Source organism: Lissotriton vulgaris, chromosome 9 (assembly GCF_964263255.1).
Source record: "Lissotriton vulgaris chromosome 9, aLisVul1.2, whole genome shotgun sequence".
NCBI lineage: Eukaryota > Metazoa > Chordata > Amphibia > Caudata > Salamandridae > Lissotriton > Lissotriton vulgaris.
The window spans coordinates 1127968413-1127982799 of record NC_141697.1 but is presented as its reverse complement, the minus strand read 5'-3'; the positions used below and the strand labels follow the sequence as shown (position 1 = coordinate 1127982799).

The following is a 14387-nucleotide window of genomic DNA, read 5'->3' as shown; positions in this document are numbered from 1 at the left end:
CAATTAGTGCCTGCAGCCTTTCTCTGGCCACATAACTGGGTGTAGGTTTCAGTTGGGCTTTGTGTATTCCTTCTAGACAGCCACACACAATGGGAGCATAGTTATGACTAGATGGGCCACGATGGGAGGGAAGAGCCGGGCCCAGCCTCACTTACAACTGAATAGGCTGTGTCCTATATCCACACACAGGGCTTAATGACTCTGCATTGTCACTTAAGCCAGCTTGGAGCCAGGGGAGGTAGGGAATTCCATGCACTTCAAAGACACTGTGTAGAAGCTTCTCCCACCTTTCAGAACCAGGGCACCAGTGTATAAAAGAAGGACCTCAGACACATCCACTTCAGTACACCTCTGGCCCTGTGGATACTCTGCCAGGAAGAAGGACTGCTGTGCTGCTACAAAGACTCCCAGTTCCTGGACTGCTACTCTGAAGGAGCTGCTGCCTTTCTGTGCTGACCTGCTTCCAGCTGACCTCTTGCCTGGGGAAAAAAAACTGGACCTGCAAGCCATCTTGAACCCAGGATCCCAGAGTGATTCAAATGGGGGTCTTCTGGCTTCCGGCTCTGAGCCTCATGAACATGACAGGCTCCCCACAGCTTCTGGACCTGCCTTTAACGAGTTCCTGACCATCAGGTCCTGGACCATTGGTGTGGCTCTGCGGGCTCCTAATTTAAGCTTTTGGGCTCTTTGCAACCATGGCCCTTTTAACACCCGAACTGCACCACTCACACTGAAAATCAGTGTGAGCTGCCACCAGCCTGTCCTTTTGCATGCAACATCGAGAATTTACAAGGAACAGTCAGCGCAAAGCACCATCCCATCCATCCATGACGCCCGGCCTGCTCTTTGTGCCCCGCTGACAGCTTCCAGCGATGCTCTCCTGCTCCTCTTTAACACATACTGGACTCTTTACACAAAACTTGAGAGGGAAAACCTTCAGCAGGACTATTTTGGGATGATATCTGACCCGTGCTCCATCACGGTCGGCCTGAACGTTTAACTTTGACCTGGTCTAGTGCAACCAGATTGCAGCGGTTGGTGCTTTATGGTTTTAGGTGCTATATTGCAATTTATTCTTTACAAATCTATAACTCCCATTCTACTGATTGGATTTTTTGTTGTATTGGCCTTGTTTTATTTATTAAATTCTGCCCTAATGTACTAACCTGGTGTGGGATACTTCTTGTGCGGTGTTTTCACAGTTTTTCTATTGAAGTGTTTGACAAATACTTTACACATCGCCTCTAAGTTAAGCCTGACTGCTCTGTGCCAAGCTACCAGGAGTTGAACACAGGTTAATTTGGGTGTGCTTGTGCCTTACCCTGACTAGAATTGTGGTTACTGCTTGATCAGGACTCACACCCCAGTCAACCAGTAACCCAATTTCTAACAAGACGAAATATATATTAATGGTCTGAATGTGAGCTCAAACCCCCACTGCACTTTGGGTCACTACAGTCTCACCCTAGGGACCCAATAAGCAAGTTAACTATCTAACAAAAGAAAACAAGAAAGACGTACAGCTGATCACAAAGCAAGGTATGCTCACTTCGAAAAATATCATATGTGCAGCAAAATACATTTATGTTCTTCGTGATATCTTTAGCAAATCAAAGCAAAAAAACTATACTTACTCATCTCATTGGTTTAATTTCTTTGGATTGCAAGATAATTACAATTCGAAGATGGAAACAGAAGCAACACCCCTTGTCCTTCTTTTTTGTAGAAGTGGATTATTTTCCAAATTCCAGTAAAAAGAGAAACACTATGAAACAGTTTTGCTAGTGGAAACATCCATTTAGAGGAAGTGGTGACCAACAAACCCACCCACCTCTGGAAAGAATGTCAGCTACCCTAAGCTGTGACTCTTTCATCTTGCCCCTACTGCTCATTCAGCAGAAGTCAGTTAGAGCATGCCTACCTGCTGGAAGAATTAAAGCACTTCCTCAGCACAGATGTGGATGACTCCATCATTAAACTGTTATTTGATCAGAAAGTCTGAAATTTACTGACAACAATGCGGAATGGCCACGGGGATAACTTTTTAGCCCATTGTATGCCAAATTATTCAAGTTCTGTTTTTCTTTTTTTTTTAAAGGATGATACTGAAATGGGGATTCTACTGAGAATGTGCCTACAACTGAGTTGTTGCACAAGGACAAGGAAGATTTGATCATGCGTTGACAAGGGGCATGACAACCTTACTCAAATATGTGCAGTTTCTTAACATCATAAAATACAACAATCAACCGGACAGTAACACCAGAACCACACATGTAGTATTCCTGAATATGAAATTACATTTAAAAGAAGGCCTTTTACAGTCACAGCACCACTGGAAAGAAGCATCGTTCAATTCAGTAGGTCGCAGAGCTGTAACATGATAGGCTTTTAAGTGATTCATAAAAAAGAGTGCACTTGAGCAGGGCCGTTTCTAGGTGTTTCGGCGCCCTAGGCGCGAATTGAAAAATGGAGCCCCCCCACCCTTTTACTAGCATCACTCTCTCCCCCTGTCATCCAGGTGTAGTTGAATAGAGGCAGGCTTTGGTGCCTCCTATCTAGTCTGGACTGTCAAATCTGTATTAAAGTAAGTCATCTGTGTCAATTGTTGCAGCTATGTAAGTATTATTGCCATGTTCTGAGGGTATTAACTCAGCTATGCTATCATGGGCTTGAGTGTTGAGAACAGTAGGGCTACTGGCCTCTACCACCTCCAATCACACCCAACACAGGCAGATACACAGACCCATGCAGAATCAAACCAACCCATAGTATGCTGCGTTATGGGGCGAGATAGACAAGATATCAAGCAATGCCAGGACAATCTTTTTCTGGGCCACTTATGGATTCAGGCATGCAAATACTTCTGCCTGTTTGATAAGCATCAACTGAGGGCGTTGTGTGAGGAGTGCTTATCAATGTGCACTCTTCAGTCTTCCCCCAACATAACCTAGATGCCCTCTTTTTCACTGAAACCTAGTGCACACCTTCCCTCCTTCACACACATCCTGAACATCCTCATCCCAGATAGTTATAGAATCCAACATGTAGACAACACACTCAAAACAGGAGGGTGGTTTGCAGTCATACATAGAAATCTGGCACTGTTCACAGCTCGACAACACTTACGTATTTCAAGCTCTTCTCCTGCCACTTTTCTCTCTCAATATACCTGAAAAAGCATTCCTACATGACGTCTAATCTTTAGATTCTGTTTACTCTCTGAAATAACTGTGCAGACTTAAGAATCTGAGGGGTAGGGACTTATTGGCAATCATGGGGAGTTAGGCGCATTTCTGAGAAGGATAAACTAATGGTACATTTCTAATGAACTGTTATGTAATCACTGGTTCCTGGGAGTGGGAATATTCTTGATCTACTACGTGTTTGGGATGATGGCTACAATTGTAGTGGTTTTTTTGCACTGTACTGTCGGAATTGCTAAAAGAAATACATTCTTTAAAAAAAAAAATGTGCAGACTGAAAAGTTGCATTAATCTGAGAATAATATGATATGTAAATGCAAAGTCGCACATGCCTGTGTTCAGCACAATACAAAGTGTTACCGCAAAAATAACTGAACATACCTTGTTCACAGGCCCACTTCGGCATTGCATTTCACGAAGGTTTGTTTCAGATCTCTCAACTAGAAGTCTAAATTGTTTCTGTGGCTGGAACGATTTCTTCACAAACGCGCATCCGTGCTCTTTTTATTATAATATTTTTACAGATACCTCTGTGTAGATCTCCATATATATCTGGCAGGATTATGAAAGTATAACAATTATTGTAAATGTAAATGTGTGTTTCTTGTAAAGCGCACTGCTACCCGGAGGCGTCCTGGCGCTATAGACCGCTGGGGAACCCGTCCTGGCTTTCCCTGTGAGATGTTCCCCCCTGGGTATCTCCATGGTAAAACCAGGCATCCCCGGCGTTTTGTGAGGGGCCGTTGTGGAGCTAATGCCCAGAGTTGCCGAGTGTGATCCCTGGTTAGAGTAGGCACTGAGACGAGAATTATCTAGTCCGATGACCCTGGTTCACGACCCTGCCGCGTCGGGGATTGAACCCTGGTCCCGGGCCGTCCTCTGCTTCCGGGTCTGCCGCCTCTAACCAGTGATATTTACAACAAGGGGTGGTGAGGGACAGAGTCTCTGAATTAAGCAGAAAGCTCTCACCCAGTCAAGAGATCAGTCACACCACTCCAACTATTAAAAAAATGGCGAGATGTGCTAAATGTGCCATCACATTTCGCACTATCACAGTCTCTACAGGCGGTACGCTGTATTCTAACGAGTACAGCACAAATAAAAAGGGGTATATTTATTTAACAAACGTTTATGCATGCATGTTTTTTGCCGCCCTCCTCCTTCTGCCGCCTTAGGCGGCTGCCTAGTCCTGCCTAATGGTAGAAACGGCCCTGCACTTGAGCTGGGCTGTATTACAAAAATTGTCCCATGGGCACAGTAGGCACTTCGGCCTGTATGCCTGTCTTTGTTCTCCCTGGGCAGTTTAGTATCACTGAGGAAGGTAAGAAGCATGTGTGAAGTTGCTTCTGTAATTACCAGGAAACTAATGCCTGTACAATGTGAAGAGGTCATTCCCTTATTTGAGGGGGGTAATTGCCCTATGCAAATCAGGGAATAATGAGCCAACACTCCAGATAGATATAACTAATGCAAGTACTGGGGCAAAGCAGTCGTGAAGGAGCATATTAACCAGTGACATCATTATTGATAAAAGAAATGACTAAAAGACTCCAGCCGAAAGCAGGGAGGCCTGCAGACAACTTCCATAAGTACCTGTACAGTTCTTATCTCTGAGGCAATAGACTCAAGGCGAAAGCAGGTAGGCCTGATTACAACTTCCAGAAGTACCTGTACGGTTCTTATCCTTGAGGCAGTAGACTCAAGGCGAAAGCAGGTAGGCCTGAAGACAACGTCCAGAAGTACCTTAAAAACATAGGGGCCGATTCACAGAACTAACTTAAGACAAAATCCTAAACTTACTCCTTTTGGTATTCACAGAAGTTAGGATTTTGTCTAAAATTTGTCTTAAAACAAACTTAAGACAGACTTAAGACAAAATCCTAACTTAAGTCTGTCTTAAACCTGTCTTAAGACAAAATTAATGCAAAATCCTAACTTCTGTGAATACCAAAAGGAGTAAGTTTGGGATTTTGTCTTAAGTTAGTTCTGTGAATCGGGCCCCTGGCTCTTCCAACAGTAGAAGAGATGTTGTGCTGTTATGTCTCTCATATGCTCTGTCTTGGGGTCAAGACAGCGCCTTGACCCTCCCTGGAGTAGCTGCGCGCTCTACAAATACCCCATAACATAACAGTTCTTATCACTGAGACAATAGACTCAAGGTGAAAGCAGGTAGGCCTGATAACAAACTTCCAGAGGTACCTGTGCAGTTCTTATCACTGAGGCAATCCTTTTGCTGCCCTTGAAGAACAATGTGTTCTTACTGCAACCTCTGTGAAAATGAAGATGGGAGCCTTTTCCTGGCGGCATGGCTTCCACTTTACATTTAATCACAAAGTCCTAGATGAAAGCCAGGTTAAGGATAGTTTCACACTGAGGCGTGAGTCAGAATTGGAAATCTCACATGGCAGGCGTGTACAATGTTCTCCCTCACTAACATTCTAAAGTTAAATGTAAATTAATATACATCTATTTTTCCATGGGTCTCATAAAATTCTCTGTTGTTCAATAACTTATCGTGGCCAGTTTTGCAAAGTTTCATTTGATTTTCAGCGTTGTGTTATATTTGTATTGAATTTAGTTTGGGTGCTCCAGCCAGAAAAGCCTATCCTTAAACATTGAGTCACGGAAAACAATCATTTGTTTGGCTAGTTTGTCTGATCACTTCACTTTGATAACTTTATTTCGGTCAAAGACCATAAAAGTGCAATAAAATATGTACAAACACAATAATAACACATAAATACTTCAGAATTAAAAAGTTATTAAACTTTGGTTATCAAAGGAATAATAAAGCATAAAAGCAGTAGTCCATTATTTCTTGTGGATAAATACAGTTCTTCTCCGCCACATGCCGAATAGAAACCGGGAGACAGCAAAAACAATGAGAGGGGCAGTGTCATAAGTTAGGACTCTACAAGCATGTACACAGTGTCTGAAACCCAAGTTTTTGCATAATGGGATAATCCAGCACTTCCGGATTTGTCTGCTCACTTTAAACAAGAAAGTTGTTGGCATAAAGTATTGTCAGGTAAGCAACATTTCAGAATTTCCATCCAGCATCTGAAATCCTGAAACTGTAATTTGAAAACACTTTAATTGACCCAGTTACGAGAATACGGTCTGCCAATTGAGTTACTGACTTGCATATCTGTTTTATTTTATTTATAAATTATAGTTTGCGTTTTAAGTCACACTCCAATAATTTCACGCTGCTGTTTCAAAGCGCTCATACGACATATGTCATGCAGCAATTGCATACCAAAGACAACTTTGTGGTTGTATGTAGTTTAGTGTACCAAAATCAAAAAGGAAAACTAAAATACCTACATTTCTAATATTTATTGTATTGTGATTTTACCAAGAATTTGAAGTGAAATAATTGAGTGTCAAAGGCAATACTGAATTGCCCCACTTTTTGCATTTTCTCTAATGTACTATCCTTTAGCTTTCAAAAAAACATGCCACTAGCAAATGGCCAAAGCTTAATTCAGTATGCTAATATCTGCAATTTAAAGGGGTAAAAATTCACCTCTATTTCAGATTAGATATTTGAACAGAATGTGTTTTTCAAAATCTTTGTTAAATTTGATTATACTGTTTCACAAGCTTTATTATATTGTGCGGCTAGGCGATGAGCAATTTAAAATAAAAAATATTGTACATTTCAAAACGGATGTACTTAACCTTTTATACATGCTAAATAATGTATAATTTATTGATCTGCGCATCTTCTCTTACAACAGCTAGCATGCCCACGAGTGAAACGGAATCTGTCAACACAGAAAACGTGGGTGGAGATGTCGAAAATGTTGGGTGCTGCGGCAGTATGTGGTAAGCACAGATTCAGTTCTTGGTGCAACATTATAAATATTTTAGGGGACCAACTGCATAACCATGTATATTTGCAAGCCACCTCAGATTGCTAGTGTTGACTCTAAAATAAAAGTTTTCAGGAAATAATAACAAAAACCCAGTAATGCTTCTTCATATATATAGCAAACCAGTATGATCAACTGGCAAGCCATTTGCATGGCTAATTCCAGCCTCCATATAGCATTCAGCACCATCAAGCTATATTATGGGCTATACAGATGTGCCTAGGCAGTCAATGTTGTGAAGTAGTCATGTGAATGAAGCCTTACGAGCTCAATTTTGTTATGTCTGAATAGGCTCAGGTCACCTTATAAGCAGGATTCCAAGTCTTATAAACATCAGTATTAGATAGCTAGCTGAAATCAGTACTATTTCTTTTTTGGCTCAGAATCAGCTGGTGGAGGATCTGTTAGTAAAGGCTTCAGACAGGGAACCTGGTGCCTGGAAGAAATATTTGACTTCGGTAAGCGGGGAGGATGTTGAATCTAAAGCTTTAGGGAAATGGTCAGAGCAGGAAAACTGTGAAATGTCGTCCCATATCTGGACCACTATTAACAGGTTGAATTTTAGCTCCTTAAGAGGGGCAAACTGGCGCAGGATGTTATTTTATAGTAAATGGCTCCTGTATCGAACCCCAGCTGCCCTGGCCAAAATGTACCCCAATCAGTCTTCCCAATGTTTTAGATGTCTGAATTTTCCTGCTGCAAATTGGTCACATATTATGCTCCGCTGCCCAAAGATTAATGTATTTTGGGCAGAGGTTTTTGTCTATCTCGAAAAAGAATGTAACTTACAGTTGGAAGTAAATGACAGGTTAATTCTATTTGGCTTTCATCCGGACCTCCAGTTTGTTGATTCAGTGATTAGATTTCTCTACATAGATATGGCGATTGCGAGATCACTGATTCTCCAAAATTGGCGCTCCGACTCAATTCCGTCAGTGTTGGAATGGGGGTGCAAGATGAGAAGGGTTAAGAAAAGTGAATATGCCTTCGCTGTAAGAAATTGGGGACTTATTAAATTTAATAAAATATGGGGCACGAGATTTGATTAAAACAGAAGGAAAGGATGCAGTGGTTAGCTTGTTTGGTGGCCGGCTGAAATGTGATTTAAGACTTCGTCAATTGGTTACTTATTTATCTATTTATCTATTTATTGTGTAAATGTTTACAGGGGGCTTTTTCTATGGGAATATGATGCTTTTATACTTGATCTGCTATTTTTATGAAGTGTATAAGATGTAAATAGAGACAATGACTTAGCATGACTTTTGTTCTCCAAATAGATTAACTCTGTTGTCTTAATGGTGTGTTATGTATATGTTTTGTTGACAACCTTGGCTTCAATAAAAAAATAAAATAAAAAAATAAAACATCAGTATTAGATATTACCTCAAGGGTTTGTAAATCCTGGCATTTTTAGCCAAATAGTGTTTTGAAGTTGTTTTAGTTTGTTCATCCCACTGTTATTAACACTTTTTAGTATGCACTGGCACGTCCTGGTGCTAGAACATGTACATGTAGTGGCAAACATTGAGAAATGGCTGGTGAGATGTTCTACCGTAATAATTTTAACTCAAAAATTTGTATAACGCACTTTACTGATTGAAAAACTTTGAGGCTCTGGACTGCTTACAGCTGTAGGCTTGTTTAGAACAGGCACGTCTTAAGTAGACCCGATAACGGATTTAATAGAGCTTTTATAATAGTGTTCCTCCTCAATATCAAATTTTTAATATTAACCTCCAAAAATATTCAAGGCAGAATATTTACTACAAGTATATTGTCAAGGTGATTACCTATAGGTAAGTTTGGTTATTATTCTTACCTTCGCATCTATGAACCTGGGTAGTTATAGTTAGGTCAGCTGTTCCATTGGAAAAACGTTTTTTGTGTTGCTAATAACTTTCCACAAAACTTTAGAAAAAGGTGCTACTTTTTGACTAGCTTGTGCTTGGAACGTTTTGGGGTGATTCATCAAGCCGGGGGCGAGAAAAGAGGGGGTCCCAAAACGCAAAAATCCCAGTGCATTTTCCATAGACTTCTTTAAGAAGCTCTACCGCAAAAACTGCTGAACTGAATTACACAAAATTTGGCAGGAAACTAGATCTTGGTCCGCAGATTCTGCTTTTTGTGATTTGGTATAAATCTTCCCAGTAGTTTTTGAGAAATTAAGGTTTAAATATAATGGAATATCTGGATGGTTGGATCCAAGAGTGGCTTGAGAGAGTCTTGCGTGAGCGAAAATGTAAAATTAGAGTGCCCTGATTGACCCAGGGAGCTTTTCTCCTCTTGAGCCATCTCACTCCGGGAGAGTCAGACTCCCGCGGGAGCGAGCATTCTGATTTGCTATGAGCATCATAAGAACAATGTTACTCCCAACTATTACAAGACTCGAGGACTTAGTCCACTGTCCTGAAGTAAAACAAATATTAATAAAATAAGGGGCAGTGTAGGGATACACAGCCCTCTTCGGCCCTATGGTTGGGACCCAGAACATCCCGCCCCCACCCCCGGCCTAAATGCGAAACAAATCACCCACTTTTGCTTCGATCCTGGGGGTCTTGTTCCTGTGGTTCTTCTGCGGTATTGTGGCAGCAGAAAACAAAACAAAATGGTGACGGGGGCTCATTATTCAATTACAGTCCCTGGGGAATGCACCCCTGGGTTGCATTCCATAAGGGGAAGAGGGCACGCAGCCCCTGTCCCTTCCCATTATAGGTCCCGGGAAGCCTGTCCACAGGGCCAAAATTTACAAAAAGGGGAGGAAGGAGCGTCCCCCCATCCTGAGCCTTTAATGGCCCCAGGGAGACCACTCCAGGTGCCGTATTTCATAAGGGGAAAGGGCACTTGATCTCGATAACGCTTTGTAGTTCTTGGAAATCCAAAGGTCCCACATTTTAGGGTTTTCTGGAGTAGCTCATTTGTATCCCTTCTATGGCTCTCAATACCTCAGTAGCAGCACTTAAGGGCCAAGGGGGTCCTGCCCAGATTCAGTTTTTAGTGGTCAGCTGGTCACTTCAGAAAAAGGGCCTGTAGGAGCTTCCTGTGCCCCTGAAGCCACACAGGAGGTCAGACAACTGAACCTAGGAATCAACTTCTCAGTCCTGGGTACAAGTGGGAGGGGGGTCCAACCCATTAGGTTTCCACACAGTTCACAGACAGAAGGTCCAGTCCTCTTCTGATCTTCCCCAGTTCCAGAAAGTTGACTTACACTCATGCCAGTTACCTACACCTGGTGGTTTTTAAACATTGTTTTTTACTATTAGAAGGCCTACGTTTAACTCCTCTGTTTTGCCTGGCATCCTCAGTGCGGTTTTCCCTAACATTTTGCATTCTGACCTCCTGTTTTTGACTGTTTTGCTGAACTTTATTTTGGCTGGTTGTGGAACTGTGTGCACATTTTCTACACTGACCAGTGCTACACTGCATGTGCTCTACATCTAAAATGTGACTATAATTGGTTTATCAATAAAAATTGGCATACTTGATTTACCTATAAGTCCCTAGTACAACAGTGCATTACATGTGCCCAGGGCCTATAAATCAAATGCTACTGGTGGGCCTGCAGCACTGATTGTTTTACCCACATAAGTAGCCATTTAAACATGTACCAGGCCTGCAACTGCAGAGCCTGTAGGTGCATTTTTAAACTGCTGTGTCGACCTGGCAAGTTAACCTACTTGCCAAGCCCAAACCTTCCCTTTTAGTACACATAAGTCACACCTAGAGTAGGCCTTTGACAACCCAATGGCAGCGTGCAGTGTACTTAAAAGGAGATTGATGTACTGTTAGGTTGTACATGTCCTGGTGGTGAAATACTTCACAATTCATGTTTCACTACTGCAAGGCCTATCTCTCCCATAGGATAACATTGGAGCTGCCTTGTAAAGTTTTTAAAGTGTAGCTTCCAATTGGAAAAAGATAGGAAAACCAAATTTGGTGTCTCTGGACTCACAATTTAAAAGAACATCTTTTAGTGAAGTTGGTTTTTAGATTGCAGTTCTGAAAATGCACCTTTTAAAAAGTTGGCATTTCCTTACTTAAATCCTCTGGTGCCTTCTGCCTGCCTCTGGAATTCACGTCTGGGGTGGGTGACATTTGGCTTCTGCATTCCCTATAGACAGCCACACACAAAGGAAGAGTAGGTGTGCATCAGTGGTCACCTGCATGTTGATGGATCTGCCTGAGCAGGGTGAGGGGGAGGGATGGACACTTCTACCTGAAAGGGCTGTTTGTTGTCCCCACAGAAAGGGTTGCATACCCCCCTGTAGCGAGTCTGGAGCTGGGTCAGAGAAGGGTCTTGTGTACTAGAAAGACCTTTCTTGGATGTCTCCCGACTTCAAAGGCTACAATGTTTAAAGGTACTGGCCCTCTGACACCATGTACTGGGAACACTTCTGGAACTAAGGGTATTCTGCCAGGAAGAAGAGCTGCTGTGGGACTGCCACTTTGCTAACTGCTTTGCCGTGCTGTAGGAAGAACTGCCACTTTGCTACCTGCTTTGTTGTGTTGGACCTGCTCTCTACATCCTAAGGACTTAAGTTTCTCCAAGGGCTTGTGGGCTTGCCCCCTGTTGCTGAAGTCTCAGGGATATATCTCCAGCACCTGGACTTTACTTGCTGTAAGCCTTCCTCTGCCAAGTAATACTAATCCAGTCCAGGGCCTTTGGATGTGAGTTGAAAGTGCTGCATCTACCAGAATCTGTGCTTCGACATCGCCTGGTACAACATTGGAATCCCTGCATCACCACTGCTGCGAGGTCTGGACCCTGTGTACGGCACTAGGCACCGCCATCTGCCTATAGAATCACTGCTTCAAGGATCAACGCTTTGTCATCAGCGCGTGGAGAAGATCAACACATTGTTTCTAGTGTGGATTAACCCGGTGCATCACCCTCATGTTCTGACTTGGCATTTTGTTCACAGAACGCCTCACCACTGTTGCATTTCGTTCAGTGACAAGGATTAAGGTACTTTGCTCAACGTACCCTGCGTGTGCCCTGTAACCTGCCTGCGGTCTGATGTGGGTTGCCTGAACCTTTGACTTTGTCCGGGTCCAGCGCGACCTACAGTAACCCCAAAGTGCTATTTGCTTCTATGCGCTATTTTTGACGTATTTCTTTGTTTTGACCAGAATATATATCTATTTTTCTAAACTGGTGCAGATTCTTTTTGTGGTGTTTTAACTGTGTTACTGTGTATGTGTGTGCACAAATACTTTAGACATTGCCTTTTTAGGTTAGCCTGACTGCTCTGTGCCAAGCTACCAGAGGGTGAGCAAAGATGATTGTTTAGTGTGTACTTACCCTGACTAGGATTGAGTTCCTGCTTGGACAGGGTGGATACCTCTGCCAACCAGAGATAGATAGATAGATAGAATGATAGATAGATAGATAGATAGATAGATAGATAGATAGATAGATAGATAGATAGATAGATAGATAGATAGATAGATAGATAGATAGATAGATATTTTATATATATATATATATACACTGAAAATTAGGTGTTGAGATTAAAACATATGTCTAAAAACCCCATTAAAACACTGAAATTCACCAGTTATAGTTTACAGAAGTAACTTCAACTTGTGCCTGCCATGCACTGCTTATGACTTCACATATCCCATCACTCATGACATGATCAATTACATCATTGATGACGTCACCGATGACATCTTACATGGCATCATCGACGACATCATTGATATCTAACATCTCCCTCAACGACCCATACCCTCTTATTTGATGGGATAAAAGGCAGTGAAAGCCTCAATTAATCAATCTGAACAATATTCTCTTATTTATCTTTCTTACCCAGACCTTACAACTCACTCTGTGCCACAGTGCATCACACAACATTGGGTGTAAAACCTCCCCAGGAGATCGGCGGGAGCCTCAGAAGCATTGCTTTTTTTTCTCATTTGGAGGGCGGAAGGTTGTTAAAGTGCCTCAGACTCTGCTCAGCACAAAGCACTGCCCCTCTTAGGTCCCACCATCTCCATACAGTGAAGCACTTTCACAAGTTGACAGGTCTATGGACATGAAGCATTAAAAGAAATTCAGTTTCAAATTGCATCTCTGATATCCTATTTCTTTTTACAAGTACGGCAAATCTCATATCCGTCAACCTCAGTCTTCTAGTCACAAGCTTGCGCCCTTGCATTGCCATCTAAGTTTTAATGCTTCCTCCTTTTAGGCCCCTGCACTGGAACTCCCTAACGCTAGGCAGTGTAATTCACTCAACTGGTGCAGGTATTGCACACAACACACTTTCTCTAAACCTGGTTATGTACCCCGTCCTTATAGATCTATGTAACATCATAGTAGCTATTTAAAAGATTTCTGATTGAATTAATACTTCTGCTAAATAAATATAATGTTAATCCCAATTTCTGGACATTGGATGTTACTTGTTCTTTCCTTGAAAAGGAGGGAGAGAAGATTGGATATAAGTGAAGTTATCAATTAAATTGCTCTTACAGTACCACATGCTTTTGAGATACAAATCTAACGAAAAAGAATAAACAAGATGTAGTTGTCAATGATGTGTTTCATCATTTGCTCAATAGAAATATTCCTGTATATTTTTCTAGGCTCAGCGTTTTTTTTAATTCGAGTCTCCGTGTAATGATTTTCTTTCTTCTTAGCCCATACATGTCTACCATGAGACTGAAAGTGAGATGCCATTAAGAAATACACTGACTTCATATTTGTTCTGAAATGTGCAGATTTATTTTTTAATTTTTGGAGTTTGGGTTTACAGCCACATGCTCTCCACAAATGATATCCTCTTGTTCTTGATTTAAATTGTTTGTAAAATGTAATTTATACACATACTTTCTTTTTCAGTTTGTCCCTCTCAAAGTCAAAGTGCAGGTAAATGTATTACCTTTTTGATCCATAATTTTATTTATTAAAATTGCATGGAATGAATGTAACACTTGTGAGTTGAAAAAATATGAAATTCTTTATTGTTCCCTAATTTGCTTGTTTGCTGGTTGTGCAGACAGTAAGTAATATATGCCCTGTCAGAAAATACTGCCTTTTCACGTTGATATATCACAGCAGAGCTCAATTATTCAATCAAGCAGTATTTGTTAAGTGTAACCTTTGAGGGTCTCAAGGTGCTGGGGGGCTGCATATCCTACTGAGCGCTGGGATTCAGCCAAAGAGCCAAGTCTTGAGATCCTTCGTGAATTGGGTCAGCGACAGAGATAGCCTGCAGTGGAGAGGCAAAGTGTTCCAGGTTTTGGGGACGAGGTAGGAAAAGGATTTTCCTCTGGTCCTGGTTTTGCGGATCCAAGA

The 14387-nt window shown here is 41.8% G+C and overlaps 1 protein-coding gene across 2 annotated transcripts in view; it reads left to right on the top strand.

Moving 5' to 3' along the window:
- Nucleotides 1–14387, top strand: part of CACNA1D (calcium voltage-gated channel subunit alpha1 D) — a 1282477-nt gene that overhangs the window by 652283 nt on the left and 615807 nt on the right. For both annotated transcript variants that reach the window (XM_086939145.1, XM_086939146.1), the window contains exons 10-11: nt 6950–7037; nt 13932–13958. In XM_086939145.1, coding sequence (XP_086795271.1) covers nt 6950–7037; nt 13932–13958 — 115 coding nt within the window. The remainder of the gene's footprint in view (nt 1–6949; nt 7038–13931; nt 13959–14387) is intronic.